At 41.8% G+C, this 17,926-nt stretch overlaps 1 protein-coding gene across 1 annotated transcript; it reads right to left on the reverse strand.

The window, feature by feature from the left end:
* Positions 1-14,004: 14,004 nt before the first annotated feature.
* On the reverse strand, positions 14,005-16,521 carry LOC306734850 (fatty acid-binding protein, intestinal-like). Its single transcript, XM_079216254.1, has 4 exons — positions 16,412-16,521; positions 15,796-15,968; positions 15,345-15,452; positions 14,005-15,237 (listed from the first exon to the last, which is right to left on the reverse strand). Exons 1-4 carry the CDS (start codon positions 16,476-16,478, stop codon positions 15,187-15,189), a joined length of 399 nt encoding a protein of 132 aa, XP_079072380.1. The 5' UTR covers positions 16,479-16,521; the 3' UTR covers positions 14,005-15,186.
* Positions 16,522-17,926: the final 1,405 nt, after the last annotated feature.

A 17,926-nucleotide genomic window follows, 5' to 3' on the forward strand; every position in this document is an offset into this window, starting at 1 on the left:
TGTACAGAACATATTAGGGAATGTTTGTCATGTTGTCAAACCCTGGCAGGATGAAATACATTTTTTAATTCATACAACTTTTTTGGTAATTTTCACATTATGACAAAGTGCACAGTGGAGAATTATAAAGACAGAAAGAGACGGAGGATGTGTTGCTCCAAGAGGTCGTAAATGTGGAACATGCACCATGATCTGCTGAGGTACCTGGTTATTGCCGGAAGGGCCATTCTTATGAATCTTTATTAAAAAATGATTACCGTGGGGCTGTACTTAAAATATATTGCAGATGAATTCATTTTAGTGGAGCTGCAGACAGGAAACAGAGCAATTGGATTCTAATAAGTGCTTAGATAAGTATACGAGGCAACTGTAGCCATGCGTGAGCTCCACAGCACATGAGCTCTCGCAAAACTGAACGCTGTTATGCTTGTAGAAAAACAAACCCACAAAGCACAACAAATCCCCTGCTAGTCTGTGTATCTCTGTTGGCTGACTGTGTGTGTGTCTGTGTCTCTGTGTGTGTGTGTGTGTGTGTGTGTGTGTGTGTGTGTGTGTGTGTGTGTGTGTGTGTGTGTGTTTTTGCACTTGGCGCCAGTCACACTGTCACCAGTAACCTCCCTCCAACTCTCGGGACAAGAAGAAACATGTTCTCCCGACCCCTTGGGGAGTGAGTGGGGAGTGGGTGGCTAGCGTGGAGGCTCACATTCATCAAGCTGTTGATTGGTGCTGGTCCTGTGGTCCCCTTGTAACCCTGCATATTTGCTGATTTATCTATTTCCAAACACTAAACAAACTATATTAGAGAGAAAAAAGCTGTTTGAGTAATTTGATGTTTTGGGGATTGCGTCTCTGTCAGGGGGGTAAAGAAGGAAGGGAGTGGAGGAGGGAGGGGCCTTGAGGAAATAATTACTCCTCTATCAAACCAGGAGGAAGTCATTTGGCCGGTCACGCTGCCCCAGTGGATATTAGCCCCTCAATGAAACAACAACATCCCCACCTCCGGCTCTCCGTGGAGGATGAAGTGAAGCTGAGACATCCAGCAAGCATATTGTGATAATTAAAGGCCACTGCAGCAGGTATACACAGAAGCAACACACTAAAATTATGCCCAGGCAAACACACAACAACATGCACATAATCAAAGAGGTTCAGGTCAAAAAAGAAAACAGATTCTTTGTCGTATAGTTTTGTGTTTTTGTTGGGTTCAGAGTTGTACAAGTACCATCAAGGTGAGAGAGCTTTTGTTGGTGGTGGTCATAGCATTGGAAAAGTATACGTCGATTAGTCAGCAGATTCGTGCTACTCCAGAAAACCACAGACTCACTGGGAACCGTTTTCTTTGGAACTACTTTTTCTAGTAAGAAATAGACCCTTGTCATTGTATTGTGGCGGAGGAATCTCCGAAATCTCTTGAACAAGTTCATCCAAAACTACACAACACAGACTTCTTGGCATTGGCTAACCATACGATAATATGCCCATTAGCAAGGTCATTTAATGTGAATTACTTTGCATGAGAGCATGACTTAAACGTCTGATATAATGGGGGAATCACACTGTGACATTATATCTCCTAAGTAAATACATACACAGTAAAACCTAATGGATCATGGTTCACTGTATCTGTATGGTAATTAAAGAAGAAATGCTGGTCATTTCCTCCAGTCAACTGCCGGTGTTGAGTTAGCCTTGCTGCTCTGTTTGTCCCTGACATTTTGCAGCTTGGCAAACAAACAGCTTGTGTTTTTTTTGGCCCTTCTTGTCGGCTCAATAGCTATCGTCAAGTTAGAAACACAGTTACTTGATGTCTTGATGTGGGCCGTGCCGATGGTGTCACTTATTTGTGCAATGCAATCCGTTAAGCGCAGCGCTTGTGAAACACTTTGAAACAATTTCAGCTGCAAGACAACGAGAACACACTTGAACTGAGGTGACAGAGAGAAGCTGTCTGCGTCGCACCGCTATTGTACAATCTGTCCTCCATGGAAAAGAGGCAGCGCTTGTGAATTGTTACTCATGCTGAAAGGCGTCGGGTGACAGCAAACCTTCAATAAGGGGAAATCAAAGACGCTTCCAGCTCCACAGTCCTGAGAGGCTTGTGGTCGGTCAGCGGTTGACTCGGCATCTGACGAACGGGGACCGCTCACGGTCCGAGTATGTGGCTCGCCTTAGGAAGTCTTACTGTGGGAGACATGAATGTGTGTGTGTGAACAGCTGAAAGTGAGGAAGTGTTCAGGGGTCTTTTAGTCATCGCTGGTAATGAGTTGTCCTAATCACCTGGCATCCTGCCTGTCAAAGGATTTGCCATTTTGCAAAGTGTATTCACAGCAGTTCCACTTCATGCAGTTTGGAGCCGGTAGCTACACACTGTTGACTCTTTAAAAATACATTACATTGTACGTTTTTGTTATTGTAATAACCCGGGAGGCTGAGTCTAGTCATTCATCTGAATGTTTGTGAAGCAGAATTATATTTGACATTCATGCTCCGGCACAGAGCTAGATCAAAACACAACCTAATAGTGGACATTAATGCCCAGTGAACTCGAGGCAAAGGTAATCCGGATTTTCCATCTGACAAGACATGGTGGGGGAGTGTAGTGTGTATGTGTATCATGCACGCTTGTGTGTGAGCCTGAGAGACATGTGTGTGTATGTGTGTGCGTGTCTGTGTGTGTGTGTCTGGCTGCCTGCCCCGAGGAGATTTTTGGCCAATAGCCCGACAAAACCAATAGTTCCTGTACAAAGTTGGACTAACTCCCACTGGAGAGTTGAGGGCCAGCTGGGGCCCCTTCTAATAAGGATCTGGGACTTTATTCCTTCACCCCCTACTGACATATAACACATAACACACACCCACACACCCACACACCCACCTACACATACACTATTGCAACACTGTGGCCTTGTCCCTGCACTGGGTCTCAGGAGCTAGATGCATGTCAGCAGCTGCATTCATCACCACCCAGCTCCAGCAGCTATCGCTGGTATGTGAGAAACACAGCCAGGGCCTAAAGGCTTTTCTTCGGATTAAAGGGGCTTCAGATGTGCCTCTTTTTCATGGCCGCGCTGCACAGGTAGAGATCTTAAAAGGCTGTGTTAGTATGAAGTTTTCACTAATTAATTACAAATTGAGTGTACTTTACATTTTCACTGACCATTCTTGAATATGGGCTCTTCAGTTTTACATTTTTTCACCAATCCTCTTCTTTCTGAAAAGTGCTATATGTTAATATGTTGAATTTAAACTATAGTTAAATATTTGAAGCATTTGTTAACAGAATACCAACATCTTTAGCAGAATTAGTTCCAAGTAGAAAAGATAAATACCAGCCAAAGTTTTTTTTTACAACCTGTCAACCATATATTTTTCTCATTGATGGCTTATAATGGATCCATAAAACATTTGTAAATGATTCATGAACCATTATTTATTCCAATAGTTACCACTCGTAAAGCCTTTATAAAGAAAAGGTATATTGATTATTAAAGAATTGTGACCACAGTATGAGTGTAACATAAAAAAATCTGTGCTCTTTGAATGACAAACTGTTTTATGGAGACATTTTCTTATTGACCTCAAATATATGTTTGGCGTTTTTCTTACTTATCCGTCGATCTTTAAATCAATCCAATATAAATGTGATGGGGTGAAAACAACTGGCAATTTCAACTGCAACACCACAAATACATAAATTAGGTTCTAATTTGAACAATAATGAATTCAGACTTTACGTGTACTGTGGTGGATTACACAGTAAGATTTGGCTCTCGTGTCATACAGAAATTAATGGCTACCATTGATGCCAGAATGGGAGCAAAAGTACATTCAGCTTTCTAAAACACAGCAGCGTTGTTGGCAGAATAGTTAATTGTCCTGTAAATGATTCGCAGTCCGTGAGTTGAACCAGTTTGTGGTCATTTAACACGGACTACAGACAGTGGAGCTGCAGAGCAAAGCACTCTCAAATGTTGGATATACATTCTCTTCATTTCCAGCATGAGATCAATGATCACTGATAACACACACAGGAACACTAAAAAAAAAAGGAAACAGTCCACACATTCATGAGAAACTGAGTCACCTCCCACATTGTCAAACACTCCGTGTTTACCTATCCCACATTATGCGCCTGGGCCGAGTTATTGGATGTAACACATTAAGCTCGCGAATCACTAAACCGTTCCCTAATCCGCACAGACATGTTCAATGATCAACCCAATCTTTAACCTTGGCGTCTCAGCCAGAACAAATAGGGTGATCTGGAAGTATGCGTCGCATCAGCTTAGCCGAGCGGCTGTATAACGCATCGATTCCCTCATCCTTGATTGAACGCGCAACAGGGCATTAGCTAGGCCAGCCGTGCCCCTTCCAAAACGCGGGGAACAGTTCCCAACCCGTCTCCCTCCATTGCCTGCAACTGCCTGCCTCTCTGTCTCTTACGGTCATGTTTGGTTTACTAATTGTTTATTGTTCCAAAGAGTCCCCCTCTCCCCGAAACCCAAGTTACCACGGCCTCCAAGACATGTCTATTTTTGGTGATACATCTGGGGGTGGGTGTGGGGGTCAGAGGGTTGACCTTTCTCTTCGGTCTGCTGGTGTTGCGGATAGTGGAGTTGTGGTGGAGAGGGACCATGGGAGATATGGTTGTTAGGCAGCAAGCAGTTCCACATAAGTATTTAAGACTATTGTCAGCTAACATCCTGTTTGTCACAGTTGGACTTTGAGCTTGAAAGAATTTGGCTTTTTAAAGGGGTAGTCCCCTGGTTAGAGTGTTCGCTGCACAATCCTGAGAACAGAGTTTTATGATGTCTTCTGTGGCCACGGAGGAGCTTTGTTGAAGTCTGAGAAAATGACTTTCGAGACATCACTTGACTAATCTTGGCGTGGGCATAAAGACTACATTTTAACAGAAAGCCTGCATTACAAAAACTGTGTGTGAAGTTTAAAAGGTGTGGCCTTTACCAAACTGAGAGCATATGAAAGCTGAAGTTGCATTGTGGGAAGTATAGGGTCACTTTAGGGACTAAATATCATCATACTGGTTCATTAGCTATTAATTTTTTCACTTTGTTTAATCCCCCAACTATAAGGAGGTGCAAATTGGTGGAGTGTCCCTTTAAAGCTTTGCACAGCTGTACTTTGCCATAACGGCGATGAAGAAGCTTTACATCATGAGGTTGTGTCTCGTTTGAGTGCAGCGCTTGAGTTTGAGGGATTTAGAGGTAGTTGCAGTGTTATTACCCTATCTTTTGAAAGTATTTATCCCTTACAAATCATGACTATATAGTGGTCAAATGCAATAACAGAAACCTCACACAATCCATGTTGAATCAACACCGAGAACATTCCGCTGGAAGTGAGGATGCTGTTGCAGCTTGTTCGCTTCAGTAAAACTCTCCCTCCTTTTGTGTCCTCAGGTTCCTGATGTGTGATGGTGGCCGTGGCCGGCTGTGACGGGCGTTGCTGATTGCCTCTCGTATCCAATTAGAAACCCGGAGGACTGACCCGACTCCGGCTCATGGAGCAGCGCACCGTCGGTGAGTTCACGCCTCGGACTTCATGACCATTGATCCCAACAAAATAGGACAAAAGGTGTAAATCTCACCTCGCCTCTGTGTACTTCTGGCACTGATATGAAAATGTAGATTTGTAGAAGAGGCTGTGAAAGGCCAGGTTTATTATTTTATCTTTTTTGGTGGCGGGGGGTGGGGATTGTTTGGCACTGCCAAAGACATACACAGCAGCGCCAAGCCATATTGACAGCGTGTCAACTTTCATCAGTGTATGTTTCAGTTTTTGCTCAACAGAGGATGTTTTGAAAACCAAACCCCGAATCACAGCATTATAAATGTGTGCATGTGGTCTTGGCTTTCCGGATTGGCAAGCGCGAGAAAATTGAGGGGGGAAACCAGAAAGGCGTTTTGTGTGTGTGTGCGCGTCAGTGTTGTGTGTGTGTCTAGCAATGGCGTGCGTGAATCTATGGGTGTGTGGATGTGTTCGTGCAACAGTTCCACGCGATCCCCTGTGTTTTCATTAGTGTACGGGGGTTCGTGTGCAGTGACCATGGCAACCTCACCACCGTTCCTTGTCTCTCTCTGTCTCTCTCTCTCAGGCATCAGCAGCCTCATGGGCCTCAGGACATTCTGGACCCCGCCTCCATCACACATCGAGCCCCCCCTCCTCCCCCAAGTCCTTTTTTATACTGTTACATACTCAAGATTTACCGGCAGCGCTTTGGCTACACCTCCTCTGACACCTCCGTGAAAGGTACTGGACGTGCACGACAAAGGCGCGCACACCCTTTGTGAGCCAGTTGACTGCATCGCCTGTCTAACGCTAGCAGGCTTCTCGCTGTGCATTCTGTATAATGCGAGTGCGAAGACGTCCCACCAAAGGAGCGCAAAACTGCATCTTATGCAGTCACTCAGCAAGGCCAGACCTGTAGAAGTGTGCCTAAAGCGCTGCCGGGTGATGTTATTATACGACTATAATTATTACTATTCTGTATATCATTCATATTAATGTTATTATGATTATTAAATACATGTTGAAGCATGACTTTGCAAAAAAAAAGTGAGAAAAAAAAACAATGCTGTACATTTCTAGATATTTTAAAGAAATACAAAAAAGTATTTTTGTAATCAAGACTGTTTGAAATGGTTCTGTTTGATTGGTTCATGTTGTGAGAAAGTGTGTGAGGAACTTTCACACTTCTTTCTTTCTTTCTTTTTTTTCCGTCCTTCCTGTTTAGTGCCATTATAAAATGGTAAGTCGGCCTGCTATACCGAAGCAGTCCGGTGGGTTTGCCCTTGTCTTTTCTACATACTGTGTGGTTTTAGGGATGCTCATGTGTGTCTCCTGTGTGGTGTCGTTACCTGGTGAAGCAAACATATTAGTCCTCTGCTGTGCTTTGGTTCAACTAAGCAGTCAATGTTAACTCTGAGTGAGAACAACAACACCTGATCCCACTCGCCATTTTGCAGTTAGAGGTAATCAGATGTGTTGAAAGAGGCATTGACAGAAATAAGCCATCGCTGGTGAAGGTAGAGTTACCCCAGAGACTGCAAAAAATGGCAAACTGAGCCCGGCTATAATAAGGAATGTGCTCCTTCATTTTCTAACAGGAGGACAGCAGCACAGTATCGAGAAACAAAAGACCAAAGGCATTTTATTTTACACTGGAGAGCTATTTAGGCTAGTGGAATTATTCCGTTTTTGACTGCTTTGTAGTCCTCAGTCTGATTTCTTATGAAGTATGACTTTATTTTTTGCTGCATGTCTCTTTTGGTGTCACTCCAAAGAGCCACTCTGCATTTGAAAGGATATTCACTTTAAGCAATTTGTCTCTTTTGTCTATTTTTAGGGAGCCAACGTGATTCAACTTGCTTTTGTAGATTTACATAGTGATGATTGGAGTGTTAAAAAAAACAAAAAACTTTTGTAATCGTGTGTATTCTGGGCCTGCAATAACGTCTTTGCTGTTTGACATATCATCGAGTGATCATATTCCTGTGACATTTTGACGCCAAAATCTTCATTCATGTCGCATTCTTACAAAAACAAAGAGCGATTCTTGTACTTTTCTGATAAGGCCAAGTCACATTGCAGTGATGTGACGATCAAAAACTGCAAGAAAAACAATCTTCCCTGTAATGTTTAGCCCAGGTGTGTACAATCATATTGGAGTGGTTGAATCATATAGTCAGTGTTTGTAATGGATAATAATAATAATATGCACATCATGTCAACTGATTTTCTGGAGCAGTTTATGCTTTTACAGACATTTTTTAAGCCATGTGTGGCACCAAATTTATTAGAACAAGTATTTATAAGATGTGTGTGGGTGTGTGCGTGCGTGTGTGTTTTTATGGGTATTATGTTTTTAAAGTTAGAAGATGCCCATCATATAATTCATTGTAAGTATTATTGTAAGTTTAATTGTATATTCATTTGGTAATTTTCTAGAGCTTCTTTTTGTGTTTGTATCTGATATATGAATACTGTTAAACCTACATAATTCACTGTGAAATTCAGAGAAAAACTTTGAACGAATGGATCTTTTTGTGTTTTGCCAGCAGTACGGTACAGAAGTTACTGGAAATGAATATGATGATCCCTCCCTTTGTCAATGGTTTCAGTAGACCATGTGTACCTGTGTGTACTGTGCATGTTCACGGCATGTGTGTGTGTGTGTGTGTGTTCTTCTTTTCTTTTTCTTAATGCATACAGTACTGTTGATATTTATGTACTTTAGCCGCTGTAAGGAGAAACTGTATTTCAGTGAATTGCAGAGGTTTGTTTGTTTGAAACCCCAAAAAAAAAGGTGATCAAAATGAGTTTTTATGAAAATGTTAAATGAAGACATTTCAGGCCGTCTGCCATTAAAGATTGACGTCATCCCTGCAGTCATGATTACATTATTTCATATTTACGAATGTGATTGTGATAGTGCCTCGTGAGGCTTGCTTCAAGTTCATGTTTAGTGTTTTTGTGTGAGTGTTTTAAACCAAACAGATTTGTAGTGTGGAGCCCCAAAACTGACAAACAGCTGTGAAAAAATATATTTAAAAGGAGCAAAAAACATAAATGATTACATCATCAAATCTGTTCTCAAATACATAAATACGCAAACAAAAATACCAGTATAATTCCAACATGATCGATTCCTTTTGGCAGTGTTGTCACTCCATCTTCTAAGATATTAATACTTTGATTTTTCACATTTTGACTGTACCTAGAAGTTGCCTTTTTTTACCCACAAAGAAATCCACCTGCGTAAAGCTCCTCTTCCTGTCTCTCACACTTGTCATTGGATAACACCTCCCCCCACATCAAAACATGATGTGGGATCCTATAAAGTGGTTTGTGCACCAGGGGAGCTGCAGCCCTCTCACTGGCCTCTATAAGAATAGCCCACCTAACCCAGGAGGTGGCCACTCCTGAGACAGAGGCCACAGCCAATTTAGTTTCTGCCTTTGCTGTCTCTGTTCTCCTCCGCCTGCTCAGTCACAGCAGGTGGCACGCAGCAGCCTCTCACATGACACACACGTCCATGCCTGGAGGGGTTGCACACAGGGTGTCAGAGTGGAGTAAAGTGGGGGATAAAGGCGCCTGCGTGGGGGCAAGGGGACATATTAATCTGCGTACATGCATGCATGCATACGCCCAACTGGCAACACTTTGTAATGGTGTTACTCCCTTTGACAAGTCCATTAAGGAGGTGTTTCTGTCCCATTCCATCCATCCTCTTCCAGCTGCAGCGTGCCAGACAAATGTCCTTGCTGAAATGTGTCTGTTTTTACTTGGCACTGGACAATCAAGTCCGGTATTTTGTATTAATTTCACCGATGTGGCGCTTTTTGCTCACTGCGGGGGAACATTGACCGCTGCTTACTGTATAGGCACATGGTGTGCTATCATACATTGCTGTTACACACAGTCCTTGAAGAGTCTGCAGGTTCACAATGTGTTCATGATTCATTTAATGCTCTGGCTACAAAACCTTTTGAACTACTTGTGACCTTTTGTTGCAAGTTTATGTCGTATGATGAGGAGTTGTAAGCAGTTCATGATTTTCGAATTGTTTTCAAAATCCCACTGCTCAGCCTCCCTGGGGCAGTTTATTTTAAGGTGCTGGAAAGGGGCCTCTAACCGGCCGTGGAACCTCAGATCCAGGAGGAGCAATGCGGATTCAGTGGACAGTGGACCATCTCTTTTCCCTGGGCTGTTGGGGTCATGGGGGTCATCCAGTCTACATGTGTTTTGTGGACTTGGAGAAGATTTACAACTGTGTGAGTCCACCCGGTCCTTTTATAACCAAAGCTGTGACCTGAAACGCGTCAAAAAGTCGAACATGCTTCATTTTTTTGGGGGGCTCACTGTCGTCATGTTGATCTTGTGGATCTTGCACCGTGGTTGTTTTTCCCATGATCCATCTAGATGATCTAATATTATCAAGACGTTGTAATACCAGCATTAGGAGGAAGTGACCTCAGTGAACAGTCTGGTCGTTTTTTCTTTAACTTGATGTGTAACTGGCAATTCATCATCAACATACGTGATCACTTATCATAATAATATTATAACATAACTTCTGTATTCACACAGTTGGTAAAAGGGCCTTCTGAGTATGTGCAGCGGCATTAAATCCTCAATAATGTCCAAGTCTCAAGGCATTTGAAAACGGTTCAGATAGAGTATCCAGCACTGACTAACTGGTGACTCATCATTCAGCAGCCTGCATATGTCTGCAAAGGTCTGCACAGTCATTGTCTCAACAATGATCGGCCAAAAGGGGGCTGTGCCTTCTTGGAAAGATTTCCCCTCCGAGCTGTTGGTGTCTTTAGTGATCGTTACACTTTGAAATGAGCTGCAGACTTCAGAGTGAGTCAGTGAATTTGATTTCACAGCAGGGGGGTGAAGGACAGCTAGGAGTGTTGTGTTTTCTCCCTCCACTGTCCTCTCTTCGCTCCCCTCGTTCTCAGTCTTTTCTCTGCCCACCTCACTATTTCTCCTCCTCCTCCTCCTCCTCTTCCTCCTCCTCCTCCTCCTCTCTCATCCATGGCTTCTATCTCCCTTGAGGGGCCCCTGCTCCCTCAGTCTCACAGCAATCAAAACACTGAGGGCTAACGCTTCCACAACTTTCCTTTCCTGTTTCTCACAGATTTCATGTCGCTTCAATCTTCTCTTTGAATACAGATATTGTTTTAATAATCTGAGTAGAGATAATAATCAATAATGATGTAGGTGTGGGTCTGCCTGTACAAATAAGGTATGTGTCATATGATGAACTTAGATCATAACTGAGGATGACATCATAGAACAACCAAAGGCCCTTTCTCTCAGAAAATAAAGGGATCCACAGCGCCACCTAATGGATACAAAAACACATTACAAGGTTCATCTACAGTACATGACACTGTTCCTATAAGCAGTGCTTATTTAGTGAAGTATTTAGATCCTTTACTTTGTAAAAAGTAGCGGTAACACAATGTACAATAAACCATTACAAGTAGAGGTTTGGCATTATAAACACTGTAACTGCTGTTTATACTCGTGATGTGTTTAAAGGAATTATCAACCTATTTCATAAACTTAATACACACACAATCTATGTGGAGGAAGAAGTGTTCACATAATTTATTGAAGTAAAAGTAGTGATGCCATGCTATACTAAACAATTAAAGTAGCCTACTCATTATGCAGAATGGCCATAGCGTTATTATTATTATTAAAGTGGTGGTAGGTAAGTACTTGGATCATGTTCTGTATATAAAATCTTAATCGGAAAACGATCTAGTAACTATATATGTGAGACAAATGTGCTCGAGAACAACACTATACAATATCTAAAATTGTACTTAAGCACAGTACTTGTGTAAGTGTACAAACTTAACAGTAACTACCACTATAAAGTACATGTAATGGAGTCAAAAGAACACAGTTCATCCTGATATTTGTAATCATCGTCTAAATGTACTGTATGCATGGGTTTGTGCGAAGATGCACATCTGGTATTAACTGTAAGACTCAACCACAATCTTGTCCAAACTTATGCTGAAATGGAAAGTCATTTTGGACTGCTGATTCAAACACAAATAAAGGAAACCCACCAACCTATTTTCTCTTGCACTAAAATCTGCAGGCTCACAGACCTCAAACCTTACAGCTTCTGAGGGGTCTCAGAGGACTTCACTCCCCAAGGTGGATTCAGGGGTGAACCGGTGTTCAAAGCAGCCTCGCCTCCACCAGATTAGCCCAGTGCGTGGTGGGTTTATACCTCCATGAAAGACGGTGCAACTCAGGGCTCAGCGGGGGGGATGCGATCGATCAATGCCCGTGTCATCTCAGGCTGTTTAGACGGGCGTCTGTAGGGAGGCCACCTTTACTCTTTATTAGTTATCAATTGTGCTTGGAAGATATTTTCTGATCTATTTTAAATTTTGCAACGGCTTTCATGAATCCAGTAGGGCGAGGTAGTGAAGACATGTGTCTGATGTCATGTATTACACTGAAACGTCAGCTCTCTGTTTCCCAACATGTATTGATAATGGACGATTTTCTTTTGCATATTGGGATATAGAAGTTAACTCTCCTGTATGGAAGCACATTTCTGTCATGATGACAAATCTTGCCAAAAAATGTTGACTTCTTATCTTATCATTTTGTCTCAGTATATACAAATGTTGATGTACAATGAGCATTTATATATTTTTAACAAACGCTCATCTACTTTTTTTTTCTCTTCTTGGCAGAAATGGGCTTCAATAATATTTCCCAATACACAACATGACAGATATTCACCCACATCCCTGATGAACTCTGTAATCAGCTTGACGCTGGTTAAAACTACTCACCCATAGGATCAAGTATTACTCCGAACCCTGGTATCGCAAGATTTACCCAAGCAGCAAAGTCTCTCCATCTAGCAGGACCATTATGTTTTTTTTTATACTTGATATTTTATTTAGGCATTTTTACAGTCTACCAAACAAACAACCTTCAAAAGTAAAAAGGAATATAAATAACGAACCATGCATCTGGCCAAGGAAGCCATAAAAAAAAAAAAAAAAAAATATTTAAGCAGGTAAATAAGTAAAAATAAGAAAACAAAGCAATCAAACAACCATGCAAAACTTCAAAAGCATCGTCAGTCAATCGTGTCAACCATAAATCATAAAACATACAGATATATTACACAAATTTATATTCAAAGAGTTATATTCACAGGGTTTCATTAACTTAGTTTTAAACTTATATATATATATGGGGTTGCATCTTGATGAAGCATAGTGCTTGTCTTTTTAAGAGATACTGAGCTTCTTGAGCCAACAAAATCCAGAAACCCGTGAGGTTAGGGAGGGCGAGTCATCTGCCCATTTCCTTAATTTGTCCATCTATATTTACAACTTTTCATCTCGTGGTTTCGACTCAAAAGTTAAAGTAGAAACACGTCGCCCTCTTGTGGTCAGAGGTGCTCAGTGCATATGCTTTTATTTTTCTCTCACCATTGCAAAGCAAAAACATGTACATCATGGTCATCATGTGAGGGATCCTCATTTCCATGACAGCACAAGACCCTGCTGTCATCATGTGACCGGACTGCAGTCAGGCAACATAGGAGAGACTTAAGAGTCTGAAATGCTGAGGCAGCGTTAGCTCCCCTTATCAAGACAGCGATTATGAACCAAGCGGCAGGTGCCAGCTGGGTGACGGGGCCTGTTCCCTGTCTGCACACGGATGGCAGTGTGGGGGAGGGGAAAGGGGAGAGGGCAACCATTTCAAAGAATAATTGTTGATGTATAAAACTCATGTGAACTATTTTTTCCGGGTCAGACCTCCGAACCATTTGTGGGGAAGAGCTCTGCCCATTCAATTGAATTATTTCCAAGTTTCTGTTTAATAAATACTTAAAGACATTTAAGTGTTTCACATCGCATCTGTTTTCCACTGAAGGAGATTGACAAGTTAAATTTCCATAACAGTTATCATTTAACTTGACACAAAAGTTGACTTAACTGGCTTGGAGGCAACTTGACGTGTACACCTGTAGATTTTTGGAGCAACAGTAATGCATTCATCGGTTAAAAGGGCCAGTGTGTAAGGGTCTGGGGGACCTATTGACAGAAATGGTCTATAATATTCATAAATATGTTCTCATTAGTGTATGATCACCTAAATTGTGCTTTCATAAGCTTAGAATGAGCCCTTCATATCTACAAACGAAGCGGCTTTGTTTCTACCGTGGACCAGAGTGGACAAATCAAACACTGGGTCAAAGGAGGGCCTTTTGCACGTTTACGTTCCCTGAGGGCCACGATAGTTCTCCGACACGCTTGTAAAATGACGGTAATGTGAGCAGAACGGAGGGGTGAGCAGAGGGGTATTCAGTTGGTTGCAATCTGAAATTGCATCACTAGACGCCTCTAAATCCTACACACTGGCTCTTTAGAACATTTGAAAATAACACCAAGACACAAGTGATTGATGAAAATGGTTTAATTGTTACAGACAATACGATGTATAAGAACCTTTAGTGCAAAATGACTAACATATGTCATGTTGTGTGGGATCATTATTGTACTGCTTCTCATCGCAATGTTGCAGATCATTGTGGGACTAAATGTGTTGTTTTGATGCAGTTAAAAGCCCAGGGACGTCAAGTTTAAGTAACTGTGGTCCAGCCCTACTGTTGGAGACAATTAAAGGGTATAGTTCTCCAAAATGACAACAAAACAATGTTACATTCACCTCTTGCTGTAACCAATCATGTTGATATTTTTGGTATTTTTTACCAAGATCTTGAGGTATTCATGTCTAAGATGTATTTGTCCACCCCAGAGCCATGGAGATGGAGGAATTTTCTTTGGCATTGCTCACAGTGTTGAAAATGACATTTAAAAAAAAAGGCAACAGCAGCGTGTATCTGCAGAAACAAAGCGCCCGTTGCCTTGGATAATACACAAACACATGGGCGGCTTTCATTGGAACTACATTGTACCAATGAAGTAGTCCCTCTGGAAACTGTTGGCAACAAGCTCTGTGGATTATCACCAGTAACTGGGACATGGTTTCTGAAAATACAACCCGTGGTTGAATTTTTTTAATGACATCTTTCAATGCAGGGAGAAACACCAAATTACATTCCCCTTTTTTGGAGTAGGGTGGCAATATAAGTCTCAGATACCATTTTAGAAAAATCTTGGCAAAGAAAAACCCAAACTATCTGCATGGCTAGATACCACAGTCTCTGGTTGCTACGATTCTCTGAAGCACGCTACACTGACATGGTGACGGATGTTTTCTCTTAGTTTGTATTAGCTTCTGGTGTTTATTTCCCTGTTATACTCTCCTTTCGTAGTCTTCGTCTCTCACACTGAATACATCAGTTGATTATCTGACTTTGTTCACCTGCCTGCCCAGCTATAGTTGAATTAAGTTTAAGTAGGATATCTTTGACTTTACCTGTTTATTCCACTGCTTCTAGGTTTGTTTTTAAGTCATTTAGGTTTCCAGACACTTTTACATAGATAATTACATTGGGATGCTTTGGTAAGCTATTCCTCTCTTAGTACTCTAGAAAAAGTTTGTGAGACATATACTGTCTTATTGTTAGAAAAAAAAAATACACATCTACATTGTGTCATCTATATAAAAATAAAATACAAACTTTAGGACTCAAGTTTACTGCTTCTTGAAAATCCTCTTGGCATCCACTCCCTCATAGCTGTAACTCTGCAGGGGGCAATCAAAAGAAAAGAAAGAGAGGCGTGTTACTTTATGGAAACCAAACAAATGAGAATATTGCATATCCTTTATTCAATTCATCTTGATCGACTGACCTGTACGAGCTCTCCTCCCACCAGAGCTCGAGTCGTGGTCAGGACCTTGCTGTTGTCTTTCCGGGTGAATTTGCCCTTCAGCACGTCACCCTCCATTTCCCACGTACCCTGGTTCAAAATACAGTTGTGATAGAAGTGTTAATGCTCTTCTTATGTTGTGTTACTTTTCTGTATTTATTATTTTAGTTGGTGACATTTGTTTAGTTTTGCCGTTATTTTCCATATTTAGCTAATCCCTCATTCCAGCTCTACAGATCCACTAAAAAAGTCATTATTCACTGCAGCTTTTCCCTTGGCTTTAGTTGGCTTGTTTTGCACTTTCCCCATTAGCCATGCACCCATCAAACCTAAAAAATACAAAACCCCTACTTTCCTAAAGTAAACCATTCCCTGTTGAAATGGAGAAACAGCACCTGGTTTCATAAAGTCTCAACCGCTTCAGTTCACTCACTGAGACTTCGGTGCCGTCAGCCAGGCTGTAGTCGAACTGGACGCCCAGAGAGAAGTCGATGTCTTTAGTGCGGAAGGTGCTGGACTCTTTGATGTGAAACTTGTCCCCGGTCTGCTCGATGGTGACCTTCAGGTTGTCGTGCTCTGCCAGTTTACGCTTCATGATATTAACACCTGAAACAGAAAAATGAATTGCAACATGTGGCTGGGTTCTTTCAATTCTAGGATGAAATGAAGATTATGTATTGAAGGTACAATTGTATTGTATTTTTGAAATATGGATCCACTGTCTGAAATAAAGTGGAATTGAATTGAATTGTAAATGACAATTTATCTACACACTTTTCACTCATCCCAGTCCAAAGAAATATCTTTATTTTAGCTACTGCTATTATTGCATGTAGCACCATAAACACCTCCAGTTTATCAACGCCTCACTGCTCTGCGTAATACTCTCACAGCAAAGTCTACCTATACGGAGACACATGACACGGTTACATGCATTGCTCTAGAATGAATTCAATCAGAAGGCCACACACACACACACACACACACACACACACACACACACACACACACACACACACACACACACACATACACACACACACACTCACCCATTTGCTCCATGAACTTGTCATAGTCATCGTTGCGGTCGACCTTCCAGGTTCCGTTGAACGTCATGGCTGCAGGATGGCTGTGGGTCGAAGGCAGCTGGTGATGAAGCACTAGCAGACCGTGGGATTGGGAATGCCCGTTGGGCTCCCTTTATATACACCCCTCCCTCCCTCCTCCACCCATCCACCCCCTCAACCCCCCTGATCTGGCATGGAAGATGCACTTCTTTATCTCACAGATTATCTGTCTGCTGATGTGGCCATTTACAGACTGTGTCAAAAGTAGGGCAGATTGCCGCACGACCTCGAAAATACACTAATAAATACCTTGAGGGCAACGCCTCTCAGTTCGCCCAGCACAGTTAAACACTGTTCCACTGTTCTGTAGCAGAGATTAGGGCGAGGGGGGGTTGCTTCTATGGCTGCCCATGGCAGGGAGCCAACTGAGCCCCTTTCTGTTCCTCAATCTTTTCTCTGTAGCCCTGTTTGTGCCTGGCATGAAAATGAGTCCTGAAGGACTTTCTATTTGACACTGACAACTTTAGCTGGCATGTTTACAATGAATACGAAGACTGGAAGCTTCACATTTGTCCAGAATAGAAAGTTGGACCATACAACCAGAGTGTTTGAAAATATTGTCATACCATAAACATTTCGTACACAACTTTGATTGGGTCTTTAAGGGTATGAAAATCAAGTAGCAGACACCTTTTTTTCAAATATGTTTGTGATTCATGCCCTGTGAGCCTCCAGTCTGCATTAATTTTTTTGTAAGCGATATCTTGTTGCATGGTGATGTACTTTCAGCACAAATTGATTTGAAAGGTTTGTTTTATATTGAGGAAACCATCCCAAAGTAAGGTCAGCTTACATGCTTTTCTGAGGCTTTCAACTGTATCCCATTGTCTTCATGAGTGGAAAGAGTTTGCTCAGTCGTGGATTTCTATATTTTGTATTTAAACAGCGCTTATTGTTGAGATTTTCACATTGTACAGACATTGATGGAAACCAACGGATGCCTGGAATGTTTGACAATACATCCAAACTTCTCAAATGCATTGTTTGCTAAATGTTGCTTGTCAATTTGAGAAATGAGAAAAGGCGTGTTCTCTTTAAAGAACCAAAGTAGTTGCCATTCAGCTTGTGTCCTTGGACAATGGGGCACTATCGCTGCATTCCTGAAAGAAAAATCTGTGTACTCGGAGCTGGACTGTTGGATATGGACACTGAGAGAATACTGAATACATTGTTCACACCTCAAGTCCTCACAGTCATCTCAAGACTCCACTTTCATTTAATATAACAGCAGCAGCAGAGGGGCCGTTTGGGAATGACACAGAGAAAAGTGTATTATGTTATAGAAAGAGAATATACATACATACATACATACATGCATACATACATACATTTGTTTCTATATCTCTAGCATGCTGCACGCAAAGCTAAGATCCACAGATGAAGGAGTGTAGTTTGTCTCACCTCCCATGATGGATGTTGTTTATAGAAGATAGTTGG

The sequence above is a fragment of the Taurulus bubalis genome (genome assembly GCF_910589615.1).
Source record: "Taurulus bubalis genome assembly, chromosome: 3".
Classification (NCBI taxonomy): Eukaryota; Metazoa; Chordata; class Actinopteri; order Perciformes; family Cottidae; genus Taurulus; species Taurulus bubalis.

What these genes read in the sequence shown, in the direction of transcription:
- LOC306734850 (XM_079216254.1), bottom strand. Translation starts at nt 16,478, where the DNA reads ATGACGTTCAACGGAACCTGGAAGGTCGACCGCAACGATGACTATGAC. An exon ending in CAAGTTCATGGAGCAAATGG is followed by an intron (nt 15,969 to 16,411) that starts GTGAGTGTGTGT and finishes TTTCTGTTTCAG; the next exon opens with GTGTTAATATCATGAAGCGT. An exon ending in CTGACGGCACCGAAGTCTCA is followed by an intron (nt 15,453 to 15,795) that starts GTGAGTGAACTG and finishes ATTTTGAACCAG; the next exon opens with GGTACGTGGGAAATGGAGGG.